This window comes from Aspergillus aculeatinus, assembly GCF_003184765.1.
Source record: "Aspergillus aculeatinus CBS 121060 unplaced genomic scaffold BO66scaffold_7, whole genome shotgun sequence".
NCBI classification, from domain to species: Eukaryota; Fungi; Ascomycota; class Eurotiomycetes; order Eurotiales; family Aspergillaceae; genus Aspergillus; species Aspergillus aculeatinus.
In genome coordinates this window covers 272,791-285,942 of record NW_020291476.1, presented here as the reverse complement: position 1 = coordinate 285,942, position 13,152 = coordinate 272,791, and the positions used below count along the sequence as shown (strand labels likewise).

At 52.5% G+C, this 13,152-nt stretch overlaps 3 protein-coding genes across 3 annotated transcripts; 1 reads left to right on the top strand and 2 right to left on the bottom strand.

The window, feature by feature from the left end:
- Positions 1-287: 287 nt before the first annotated feature.
- Positions 288-4,245, top strand: BO66DRAFT_418043 (transcription factor; the record flags this gene model as incomplete). Its single annotated transcript, XM_025649715.1, has 4 exons — positions 288-534; positions 613-1,412; positions 1,693-3,365; positions 3,521-4,245. The coding sequence occupies 4 exons, from the start codon at positions 288-290 to the stop codon at positions 4,155-4,157; spliced, it is 3,357 nt and encodes a 1,118-aa protein (XP_025507237.1). The 3' UTR covers positions 4,158-4,245.
- Positions 4,246-4,912: 667 nt separating this feature from the next.
- pab1 (polyadenylate-binding protein) lies at positions 4,913-7,325 on the bottom strand (the record flags this gene model as incomplete). Its single annotated transcript, XM_025650840.1, has 3 exons — positions 4,913-5,072; positions 5,150-5,775; positions 5,829-7,325. 3 exons carry the CDS (start codon positions 7,323-7,325, stop codon positions 4,913-4,915), a joined length of 2,283 nt encoding a protein of 760 aa, XP_025507236.1.
- Positions 7,326-8,703: 1,378 nt separating this feature from the next.
- On the bottom strand, positions 8,704-12,818 carry BO66DRAFT_468725 (uncharacterized protein). The gene is made up of 2 exons (XM_025652671.1): positions 9,692-12,818; positions 8,704-9,631 (listed from the first exon to the last, which is right to left on the bottom strand). The coding sequence occupies exons 1-2, from the start codon at positions 12,680-12,682 to the stop codon at positions 8,960-8,962; spliced, it is 3,663 nt and encodes a 1,220-aa protein (XP_025507235.1). The 5' UTR covers positions 12,683-12,818; the 3' UTR covers positions 8,704-8,959.
- Between the last annotated feature and the right edge of the window lie 334 nt (positions 12,819-13,152).

Genomic DNA, 13,152 nt, shown 5'->3' with positions numbered 1-13,152 from the left:
GCAGAATGACTTCAACAATACTGTACCAGTGGGTCCTTCATTTCATATGTTGGGCTCGATTCGAGATTTTGGTATAGCTTTCATTAGATGGAGAGACCTATCGAGAAAGTCTCGGATGCAGTCCGAGTGGATATAGATCGTCAGAATTAGAATGGATGAACTTTCAGGCAGAACATATGCAAAGTACGAAGTATAAAGACTCGACGAAGAATGAGGGTGTATTGCATGCTAGCAACTAATGAAACAATATTGACTCTGTTCAGGCAAACTATTTCTTCCTTAACGAAATGGCCGAAAAGACTTCATTCCGGATTGCATCTATTCCCGGTGACGGAATTGGCTTGGAGGTGGTGAAAGCGACCATTGAAGTAGTCAGCAAACTCGCGCAAGCCCTCGGTACCTTTAATATCGAATTTGAGCACATCCCGTGGGGAACAGACTACTACAAGCAACACGGTCGATATGTGTCCGAAGATGCCTTAGACATCCTGCGGAAATTTGACGCAGGGTTGTTCGGCTCAGTGGGACATCCAGGTAATTGGACCCGTTCCCTGTTGAGGGCGCCTCAACGGCTGCCAGATTTGTGCAGTAGAGCTAACAGAAGTCCCCTAGATGTCCCTGATCATGTCTCCCTTTGGGGCCTCCTCTTAGCCATCCGCGGACCCTTACAACTCTATGCCAACGTACGTCCCGTACGCACGTTTCCGGGTACCAAGTCCCCTCTGAACACTGCAGCCGAGGGAATCGATTGGATGCTTGTGCGAGAGAACTCAGAAGGTGAATACTGTGGGCAAGGCGGAATCAGTCATATCGATCAGCCATGGGAAACTGCGACAGAGGTGGCGATCTTCACTCGAGTCGGCATCGAGAGGATCATGCGTTTTGCCTTCAAGACTGCACGCTCGAGGCCACGCCGTCATCTCACGGTGGTGACCAAGAGCAACGCCATGCGATATGGCATGGTCCTCTGGGACAAGATCGCAGAGGAAGTGTCCAAAGATTTCCCCGACGTGACTTGGGACAAGATGTTGGTGGATGCCATGACTATCCGTATGGTGAACAAGCCGGAGTCACTGGACACTATCGTGGGCACCAATTTGCACATGGACATTCTGTCTGACCTCGCTGCTGGCTTAGCAGGGTCAATTGGTGTGGCTCCCTCGGCAAACCTCGACCCTACTCGGAAGAATCCTTCCATCTTTGAGCCGGTACATGGCAGTGCCTTCGATATCATGGGCAAGGGCATCGCCAATCCGGTGGCTACTTTCTGGTCTGCTGCCGAGATGCTGCAATGGCTGGGCGAAAAGGAAGCGGCGAAGAAGTTGATAGAATGCGTTGAGAAGGTGTGCAGAGCTGGTGTCTTGACTGCTGATCTTGGAGGCACGGCCACCACTCAAGACGTGGTCGATGCAGTAAAGAGGGAGATTGAACACTTGAAGACGGATTAGCTTCAGATCTAGTAGCTTCTTAGAGCCAAATACAAAATACGGTATACATCACTATTGTCTAAGATCTTTTGTTGTATAGTAAGTTGTATACTCCGCGTGGTAGGCGTCAAGGCGGGATCTGACTAAGCAGGTCGGCTTTTCCGCTCCGGCCGATCTCCGAGTCAGCGTGATGGACCGACAGTCGCATCAATTTCAATTCTCAGAGTCCTGATATCCTTCGAATCCGGATTTAACTCACCATTAGGACGGGCATCATGCTCCTGTCAAGATGCAGTTCCCAGTACCCGCGTCTGGCCCGACGGAAATCGGGTCCTTGACTGCACACTCGCTGGAAGAAAGTGAGTTTGTCGGCAGCTCCAGCGGCGTTTACTTCATCAAGACAGTCCGACGGGCTTTTTCCCACAGTCTGGGCCCATTGGATGCTTCGTCTTCTAGCCAGGGGTTCCCTCCTCCGGAAGATACTCTAGTAGGCAGTGGGGGCTTACCATCTGCCCGAAGATCAACGTCATTGCCTGCCGCAACATCTCCAACCGTTCAAGGGCATGGCCATGCCTCGCGACAATGGCGATATGACCCCACGGTGGCAGCAATCCTGGGGAAGTTCCCACCGCTGGAAATAGCCCGGGAGCTGATGATGATGTACTTCAAAGTCTGGCATCCACTGTTTCCGTTCTTGCACGGTCCGTCGTTCTTGAACGCCATGGAAGCGTTATGCTCCGAACGACATCAGTCGGCCACCGAGGCTTTGCCTTTGGAGGAGCATCGAAGTGCTTGCTGGACGACCATCTTCCAATGTGTCTTCAATCTAGCCAGTGTACTTTGTCCAGAGATCGATTTCCCTCGTGAATCGCGCATCGAGTCATCTAACAACATGCACGCTTTACTTGGGACTCTATCCTGCAGGCATGATATCCTCTCTGTGCAGGCGCTGCTCGCCTCGCAACTATATCTCGTAGCTAAGATGTCACTTCGGACAGCCTCCACCGTCGGTGGCTGTATGCTTCGATCTATACTGCATGCGGGCCTACATCGTTGTCCATATCGCTACAAGGAACTTACCTCTCATGATCGGCAGCTACGCAAGCGGATTTTCTGGTCTGCATACGCCATCGATCGATACTTGAGCCAAACGCTTGGTCTGCCTCTTGGAATCCAAGACTCCGATATTGACGTTTGCCCGCCTTTGGCTTCCGAGATCCACATCCCAGGTTCTTATGAGAGGATCAATGCCATCAGACGTGCCGTTACCCCCAGCACTGCAGGATCCTCGCCCATCTCTACAGAAGACCGATTGCGCAGGCTCGAGAGGTCAGCGTATGGCCAACAGCCACTGTCCGCAACACCGAGACATCCCGCCGAAGACAACGAACAGCACCGGCGTGAGCTCGTGTTCGCAAGTTACGTCGAGTCCGGGAAACTAACAGGGCGAGCGATCGAGCTGTTCCACAAGTCCATCCTTGTCCGCTCCGTCCCTCACAGCTCGGTGCTCTTCCTCGTCACCGACGTCCACAAGTGGTGGAATAGTCTATCGATCGAGTCTCTCCAGCAAGGAGGGGCCCATCAACCTGCCGCAATACCACCAACAGCCTCCCCCGAGGACCCCAACCCAGCAGCAACAGTCACGACAAACCCCAACGCCCCGTTCAACTTCGCCCCCTTCTTCACCGTCCTCTACCAACACCTCATCCTCCTCATCAACCGTCCCTCCCTCTCCCTCAATCCGTCCAGCCCGGAATTCTGCTCCGGCCTCCAAACCTGCATCGGCGCCGCCCGCGAGATCCTCGCAGCCTTGACCACCCAGCAAGAAAGCGGACAGGCGTTTTTCTGGCCCGGGTTCCTATCGGCGGCATGGATGTCCGGTCTCGTGCTCGCATTTGCATGTCAACTCCGCCAATACGTGTTGTCCAAAGGATCCCAGTATGTGTCTCATCTTAACCCCTCCAATCCACCGTCTACATAGCATAGCAAGAGCAGTTCCTCTCCTTGCAATCCTCCCAACCTCCAACCAAACCCTCCCCCACCCCCCCTTTCTCTCCGCATCTCCACCCTCATGACTAAATCCAACCAAACAGAGAAATCTCCAAATGCCTCACCATCCTAGAAACCATGGCCCACCAATGGGAAACCGCCAAACAATGCCACAAATCCCTCTCCCTTCTCTCCCGCTACATCCACCACCACCACCAGAATACCACAGATTCCACCGCACGACGACCCTCAACCGACACACCACCCCTCACGCGCAAACGCAACTTGAATGACGACTTGCAGCAAACATCAGACCATCCAGCACCCAGTGGTCGCCATCGCAGACCTCCTCCTCCTCCTCCTTCTGGTGCAGCAGCAGCAGCAAGCACCAATCCACCATCAAACAACCACCTATCTGCTCACGATCCTATCACGGCCACCATCAATCCAACCAACACCACGAATAACATCCATATTGATAATGACGAGGGAGATGCCCGACATCGACATCCCACGACCACGCGCAACAGCAATGTTCAGGCGGAATTCTCGCTGGACGCTGGACTCGTGGGGGGCGACAATCACGATCGATTCACGTGGGGCGACGATGATCACCCGGGTTCAACAATGTCGGGGTTCGCGGCCATGGACGGCGTGAGTGCGGACATGATGGATCTGTTGCAGAGGAGTAACTTTGACGATCTGGCGGATATGTTTGGACAGCAGTTCCCTACCTTCTAGATTTAGGGATGGCATGCATGCCCTGTATAGTAAATATACTGTACACATTGCTAGCTGCCGCCACGTGGGCAGCTAGTGAGATTTCATGATAATCAACTACAAAAGCTTGGCTGGGATATGTTACTGGAGAATCAGAAACCAGAGATCGTAAAGTCCCGTGAGGAAGTCATAAGTCTATATTACACTCGTGTCATACCATCGGATACGAGGTAGGTTGAAGTTCTGACGGGATAGGAAGAGATACAAGCACTATCGCAACCTCCGTCCCCTGTCTGGTTCATGAAATGAAAATGAAAAAGACGATTACAACCATGGCATATCCGAAGCAACTTTTATCTCCGATCCCAGTCTTGTAACAGTTCGAAGCTTTTTCCCCGCTGGCATCATGGAATCAACCTGTTTGCGCGCAACACCGTTTCCATCAGTTGAATCGTGAAAAAGAAGAAGTCGACCACAAAGGATGCTCGGTCCCTTGAAGAGTGGGAAAGAAAAGAAAAATTGAATGGTATGAGAAGGATCCAATAACATGTTGCTCACTGAACAAGGCCCGACGACACCACGCACAAAGAAACTTTTAGTAACCCAGGGATATCAGACCAGGACGGAAAAAGGAAAAAAAAAGGTAGAAGAAATAGGAGGAAGAGAGGTGAAGAGGTAGGGTAATAAAGAGGTTAAGAAAATGGGAGATAAATCGTTAATTGAGTAGGAAGGAGTAATCGAGGTCATCAAAAGTAGGTAGGCATTGAGACGATAATTTACGACTTGTTCTCTTCGGTCGCAGTCTCCTTGGCCTCCTCCTTGGGCTTCTCAGCCTCGGCGGGAGCCTCGGGCTCACCACCCTTGTTCTTCATGTACTCATCATAAACGCTGAGGGCCTCGTCGACCTTGGCGCGGAGAGCCTCCTCGTCCTCGAGCCTGTAAGAGATGTGTTAGCTTTGTTCCAAGCGACCCAGAATTGAAAGGGCGGGGTATAGTTGCAAGGGTATACTCACAGGCTGAGAAGCTCAGTGTTCTCCATCTCGAGAAGCATACCGGTGATCTTGCCGGCAAGCTCGGGCTGCTGGGCCTGGATCTTGGGGTAAAGAGCCTCACCAAGCATCTGCTTCTGCTGAGCAGGAGGAGCAGCGCCAAGGGTCTGGGCGTTCAGACCGCCAGTAGCGCCCTCCTGGTTGGCAGCAGGCTGAGCAGCGTTCTGTCCGCGAGCACCCTGGCCAGGGCGGATCTGTCCCTGGAGGGGAACACCGCCGCGACCGTAGCCGGGACCGCCGCGCATACCCTGACCCATGGGCATACCAGGAACCTGACCACGGCCACCAGCGCCGCGACCGAACTGAACCTGACCCATCTGAGGGTAACCCATGCCGTTAGGAATGCCACCAGGGCCCTGCATGGCACCCATGGGAATGCCCTGGGCGAAGTTGGGGGGCATCTGCTGGTTGGGACCCATGCCGCGACCACCCTGCTGACCGGGGAAAGGACCGGGGTACTGGCCAGGGCGTCCACCGGGGATACCCATGACCATGCCGGGCTGAGCGGGGAAGGGCATACCACCACGCTGGCCACCAGCGGGGATGAATCCCTGCTGACCGGGACCGTAGAAGACGGCGGGCTGCATGTACTGGATATGTTAATTTGGAAATCGAGGGGGAGGATTGGATGGAGAACACTTACAGGCTGGGGCATGCCAGCGGCGGCGGCGGCCTGCTGCTGTCTGATGGTGTTGCGAGCCTGGATGCTGGCCTCAAGCTGGCTTCTGCGGACATCCTTGCGCTGAGCAAGAGCGACATAGAGGGGCTTGCCGTTGATCATGCGCTGGTTCATCTCAGTGACAGCCTTGGAAGCCTCGTCGGGGCTGCTGAAGCAGACGAAACCGAAGCCCTTGCTCTTGCCAAGACCCTTCTTGTCGGACTTCTTGGACTCCTTGTCCTTCTCATCGGAGGACTCGCTAGCCTTCTCCTCGGCCTTCTCGGCGGCCTCCTCGGCCTCCTCGTTCTCCTTGTTGGCCTCCTTCTCCTTACCAGCAGAGTCGGGAGACTGGGTGCGTTCACCGTTGACACTGTCGCGCATGACCTTGGCGGAGGTGATGGTGCCATAAGGTCCGAAGAGCTCGCGCAGCTTCTCGTCATCAACGTCATCGGTCAAGTTCTTGACGTAGAGGTTGACACCCTGGTACTTGGAGGCCTTCTCCAAGCGGGCAGCCTCGTACTGCTTGCGCAGCTCCTCCTCACGCTCGTGCTTCTTCTGGGCACGGCCGACGTAGAGCTTCTGGGTGCGGATCTCCTTCTCGTTCATCTCCTCAACGGCGGCCTGCGCGCTGTCGTGGGTGGCGAAGTTGACGAAACCGAAACCACGGCTCTTGCCCTCCTGGTCACGGCTCAGGGTAGCAGAGGTGATCTCACCGAACTTCTCGAAGAGCTTGCGGAACTCCTCGTCATCGATGTCGGCGTCCAGGTTCTTTATGTAGACGTTGGTGAAGTTGGCCTTCATCTCCTCGAACTTGCTCTGGCGGTCCTTCTTGGAGATGTGGTGGCCGACGAAGACCTTCTTGTCGTTCAACAGCATGCCGTTGACGTGCTTGATGGCGTTGTTGGCAGCCTCGGCAGTCTCGTAGTGAACGAAACCGTAGCCCTTGGAGTTGCCGAACTCATCCTGAGCGACCTTGCAGCTCAGAATGTTGCCAAAAGCAGCGAAGGTATCGTGAAGAGCCTTGTTGTCAATGGCACTGTCGAGGTTCTTGATGAAAACGTTGCCCTGACCAGTCTTGCGGAGGGCGGGGTCACGCTGGGACCACATGATACGGCAGGGCTTGCCCTTGATCAAGGTGTAGTTAAGGTCCTCGAGGGCGCGCTCACCGTCGGCGGTGTTGTTGTAGTTGACGTAGGCATATCCGAGCGAGCGTCTGGTAACAGCGTCACGGCAGACACGGATAGAGGCAACCTGGCCGATGGAGGAGAAGAGCTCATAGAGCATAGCCTCGGTGACGGAGGGGTCGAGTTCACCGACATAGAGGGAGGCGGAGTGAGGCTGGTTGTTGTTGGGGGCAGGAGCAGCGTTCTCAACAGCGGTGACCTCGGAGGCTTCGCTGGGGGCAGCAGCAGCAGGGCTGGTCTCGGGGGTGCCGTTGACAGTGTTGTCGGTGGCAGGGGTGGTAGCAGCGTCGGAAGACATTTTTATGGTGTTACTGTTGGGAGAGAAGGCAGATTAGCCGAAGTTCAAGCTCAATTTGAGCCAGGCAGCGGAAGTGGATGGATAAGCGTGCAATCACAGGGTTTCGGCTGTAAGCGAGAATCACAAGACACAAGGTATAGCTTCATCCACTTGAAGTGGTGACAAAATCAGATGGACAGATATGACAAGCACAAAAGATGCGCAAGGTCAGAGAGAGGCGGCTGGTGTCTTGCTTTTCTACCGATAGGATGAAAAGCCAGGCAAAGTGCTCTGCGGTAGTGGTGGGGGGGGGGAATTTGATGATCAAAGCAACAGACGTACAACCTAGATAAGATACCAGGTAGGTCTATAGACGACAGTCGAGATGATGAAGATACAGACGACAATAAGATGGGAAAAGCCAAGCAACACAGGATCACAAAGATGTAGACAGGAAGTAGTGGACAGCAGAGAAGAAGGGAAGGTGAGGTGAGTTGGAAGTGGAAAGATTTCTTGAGCTGCACGCACGCACGCACGAACGCACACACACCGCACAACTTAGAAGTAGTGTGGGAAAAGTGACAGTCGGGAAGCAGAACACACCACGAGATCACAAGAACAAGATATTGGGAGGAGGAGGGGAAGAAGAGGGGAGCTATACTTTAGTTTTTTTGTAGGTTTTCCAGTTTTTTTATAGGTTTTTTTTCCGATTGAGGGGATCGAAAATAAGGGAGAGAGAGATATGGGAAAAGGAAGAGAAGAAGAGGGGAAGAGAAATTGCTGGGGATGAGGCAGCAAGAAAGGCTTTTATTATTTTTTTGGGGAAGGAGGAAAAGAAAGAAAAGCGGATGGAAGAGGAAGAGAAGGAAAGAGGGAAAAGAGAGAGAGAGAGAGAGAGAGAGAGAAAAAGACGGCGAAGAATGAAACAACCTCTTTTTTCTCTTTTTCTTTCTTTTTTTCTTTTCGTCTTTTTTTCGTCTCTTTTTTTTTCTTACTCACTCTTAATTTTTTTTACAGTGTCTGTTCTGGAAAAGTCAAAAAGAGAATTTTCTCAGAATCTCTTTGGGTCAGACGCCCAGACTAGTCTGTTTTGAGCGATAGTCATCGCCGCCTCAACGGCTCTTTACGGGATGGTGGGTTTTTCTGCCTGTCGTTTGTTACCTGAAATTTTTAGCTTCCAGCGGCAAAGAAACGCAAAAAAGTCAACCGGGATTAAAATGTGCTGCTGTGCATTGAGAGCAATGGCAACCACCACTTCCACTTCTTCAGGTTCTATCCATTGTTCCCACCACCCCCACTACATGCCTCAGGTGTCAACTTGGACACCTGAAATACTACAGCCTGGCAGTGATGATAGAGTACCATACTTTTAAACAGTATGATTATTAGCTGTCATGATCCCCGAAACTTAGAACTGGACAAGAGCTGTTCCGGAAATACTCATCATCCATACGTACTCTTCTTCTCTCTCTCTCTCATGTGCAATATGGGACCAGGATGAGCAATTCGCAATCAACAAAGATAAAGAACGACAAGAACAATGAAACATGGGTCACCATGACGCCTTAGCTATGCCACCTAAAAACAAAGAGGTCCGAATGGGCACACGCCAAACACGCATGCAAAAGCTCTATTGACAAAAACAGTCTCAAAACTCAGCTCAAGTCGAAGCCGGCTCCAGAGTTGACAGCATAAAGAAGTTTCTCTCGCAATACGTCAGCATTGCTGTACCGTGGAAGCTTGAGGAGATTGACACAGGTGCTGGTACTAGGGAGTCGCTCCTGATCCTCACTCGAGTCACGGATGCTGAAGCGGGGGTTGAGATGGCTGAAACCCAACAAAGGCGCCCGAGGAGTGGAGGTAACAAACCGAAGCACGTTCTGTCTTTGTTCATTGGTCATCTTTTCCATCACTTCCCAGAATAGCTTGATCGTAGGATGCTCTTCGTTGTCATCTCCAATTGTGTATACCCCGCCATAGAGCGTGTTACGTCTCAGGTCTGCGACATCAATGTCCCCTCGGTCGCCGCTCACGAGAGTCTGCAGCTCCGTCTGATTAAACATGGACAGCCAAGAGGGTTGTATGATCTGGCCGAGTCCCTGCAGGAAAGCGTTGGTCTGCAGTGCAGGTTGGACCTGGAGGCGATAACGAGCGATGTAGGATATGTATACCAGTCGATTTTGGTTCGTGACGGGTATGTCGGACCCCTGGCTTTTTAGATCGCGAGTGATGGTTCGACTGCCAGAACCAGGGAGAGGTATAGTGTCGGTAATAGTGAAGTTCAACGAAAAATCCTCCACGTCGCCCGGGTAGTTCTTCAATTGAAGCTGCAATCAAATACGAATCAGTGACTGTGGCACAAGGTCGTTCACTACTTAGAAACTTACCAAGCCCTGATAGAGCCCCTGGTCCAGATCCTTCAGATCGTTAAGATTAGCACGATAAGCAGATTCTCGCTGAGCCGAACCTGCCCCTCCTGTCAATGCCCATTTGAGCAAGAAGAACGGCGCGAAGTTGACATCGACTAAGATGCCTTCATACATGCACTTTCCAATGATCCGGCCAAGGAATTCATATCGTCTAAGTAACTCCCGTACTTTTTCGTTCCAATCTGGGCTGTTTTCAATGAAGCCTACTTGTCTTAGTAGCTCTTTCCGTTGCTCGACCGCTGTCGGGTTGGGATAGAGCAGGTGTTGGTCATTCTCTTCGAACAAACTCATCTCGTTCCTGGATTTGAAAGCTTCGCTGGTCACACTGGTCAGGAATTCCTTGGTGACACCACCACCGTCAATCCCAGCTTCCGCAGTGTTCCACTTGTCGATAAAGGTGATCTGGATCGGCTCCTTGAGACCCTCGCCCAGTTCGTAAAACTCCTCAAATGCATCCTCGAACACACTCTCGCGCCTGATATTCGCATGGTGCCGACTTAGGACATCTTGTGCAGCAGGGCGCCCGTCAATCATGCGGCCCATAGTGGCTTCGGCCACGGACATACGCCAAGCATCTGGATCGACAAAGCCGTGTCTCCGGCGGATCTGATCGCGGTATATAAACTCGCGGAATACCTGGACTCTTGTTGCGAATGGAATGAAGAAGGGCATGTTCCTTAGTATTTCGAGTCGCGGTGCTACTGCCTCCAGCTGCTTCCGGCGAGCAGCCTGTTGTTGACGGCGCCTTAAAGCCTCAATCCGACGGGTTTGCTGAGCACGGCCGGTGCCGATGAGCCCTAAAGATGGTTCAAGAAGAGCATCAGGCGTGAGATCGCCCTGTCCTTCGTCATCCTCATCCTGAAGTTGGTGTCGGTTCTCCTCCTCCGCAACAACAGCGGGGATGAACCCCTCCATGTCGAAACGGCTTGTCATCAACCAGTGCCCGTCGGGGAGAAACTTCCTTCTCGAATCTCGCTCGTGAATCATCCTCAGAAGACCTGTGACGAGACCCTTGAAGTAGTCAAGCGGAATGCCCGTAACGCCAGGAAGACCTTTCTCCTTGTTCTTCGTCTCGATCTCTTTGACGCTAGCCACAGGATCAGACTGTAGCGCGGAGGAGCTGAAGTAGCTTCGGATTCCACCAGTACCCTGAACAGTTTCGTGCTCATTCAAATCGGCTGAATTCCAGTACAGTGTGAAGCCCAGATTCTTCAGGAAGAGTGTCATCTCCTTGATGTCTGTCAATGGCAATGCACTCTCCTTAGTCCATGACACCCTGGTATTTGAGGAAGCAGTGAAAGACGACTCATTGGAGAAAAACTCTTCGTCGTCCATCACCTTGAGTACAAATGTATAGAGCTCAAGGAAGAGAAGGATGATAGTCCATTCTTCATCCCTCTCTGTCTGGGACATTCCCCGAAATCTGGAATCCATTGAGTCCTCGACGGGCTTCAAGAGAGGCAACACCTTGGTTGAGTCTTGGCTGATGGCAGTAAAGATTCGGCTAGACCTGGATGCATGCCAGAAGTACTTGATGGCTGGGATTTTGGTGCCCTGTTGGCCTATCGATTGTTGATCTGATGTAGCTGAGCCTAGATAGAGCCACATGCGGATATCGTCACCCCGCCGAGGGAACACCCGCAACAACGTCAGTGCATAGGTAGCGAGGATCTTTGCTTCTCGAGATGCATCCGACTGAGAATCCGCCAGCTCACCTTGTGAAAGCTGTGTGGACTGGAGTTGGGAAAGAAGGCCTGTAATGCTGTTTTGATTGACAAGGCTGATGAGTTGATCCTTGATGAAAGGATGCAGGGGAGCTCTTTCGGAGTCGTCATCGATGTCATTAGGGTCATCCTGTTCCATCCGTCGTGATATATGCATTGCAGTGGAATTGAGCATGTCAGATACGACCTTGACGAAGCCAGTATCCGGAGCTTGCTGCCCGGCCTGGCTTCCCAATACAAAACGATGGAAGTAGATAAAGTAAGCGAGCATCCAGAGACAAGAATCTGTATCCTCGCGCTGACGGTCACGAAAATACGACTGCAGCGGATTAAGAGCGGAAGTCAGAAGCTTATAGTTGATACTGTTGGCCAGGCTATCCAAGCTACCGAGATACTGCGGAAGGTTTGGAATGGTCAAATAGAACTTCGCAAACCACTCATAAGCTGTGAGGGTTTTGGAAGTGATAGGTCGAAGCACAGCCAGGACACACTCGACAAGGCTGTCTCCGGAGAGTTGAGACTTTCTGTCTGTTGTCAGGATCCTCATGACAGAGTAATAGTCATGGGCGAGACGAGCTATTTGCTTCGGTATGAGACCCGTAAGAAAGATAAGCAGCTGGAGAAGGGGACCGACCGCGAACGCCGGCAGCGTCGGGGTGGTCGCGGTACGTAGCACACGAAGGGTCAATCGTGCCAGTCGATTCAACGGCGTCGTCCATTCTCCTTCGGTCGCTATCGTCGGGACTTCGTTCAAGGTCTTCTGGAAGACGCCCGAGAAGTACGCCAGCCGGAGAACGTCCTCACTGTTCCACGGTTCCAAGAACTGCACCAGCAAGCGCAGCTGCGACAAACAAGCCGCGGCCGTTCCATAGCGGTGAGGCCGTTGGAGAAACGCATCTTGCTGTTTGAGAAGGCTTTCGAAGGAGAAAAGCCCCTCAGTCGCCTGCGTCTCCGTGGCATCCCACTCGGTCCGCCACGCACTGCGCGTTATCTTCCTGCTCCGATAACCCCTCCATGTCCGTTGTATGGTCCGGCTCGCCCCTAATCGCTCTCTCTCCTGTTGTCTGAGTGCCCGTTCCTGTTGGGCGATTGCAAGCGTATTCTGAGGCCCTGCGCCGTGAGGATTCTGTCTGCCGGAGGGATATGCGGCGAAAGGGTTCGTGTTGCGGCCTCCAAGGTTGACCTGCCGTGGACGGCGGGAGTTCCCCGTAAATGACTGAAACATAGCTCGCCCGAGTGCACGTCGAGTCCGGAGGAAGCAATGATCGATATGACAAGATTAAATTTATTGTGAGGGGGGGGATAAGCATGACACAGACGCCCCCATGCCGCAGAATGTAAGAAAAAGGCCCGGATATGCAGCGAAGCGTTTGGAAGCGATGGAGGGGAAATGGGTGGATGATGGACTGGGCTATTCTTATGCCATTATTAAGTTACTTCCAACTACTAACTTAACTTACGCCGACTTGGCCGAGCGGGTGCGGAGCGGCCTTTTACGGCCACGCACCATCTGCCGCACCGTTTTCACTAATGCCACTCTCCACAATGCCACGGGCACGGGCTTTTAGTTACTTGCTGCAGATTACCAACCATGCATATGATGATGCTTTAATAGTGCTATTCTGTTGACCACGCCTTCGACGAATCCCAATAGGAGGGGACTATGAATCAAGCTAGCAACATTGTGTGGGTAAC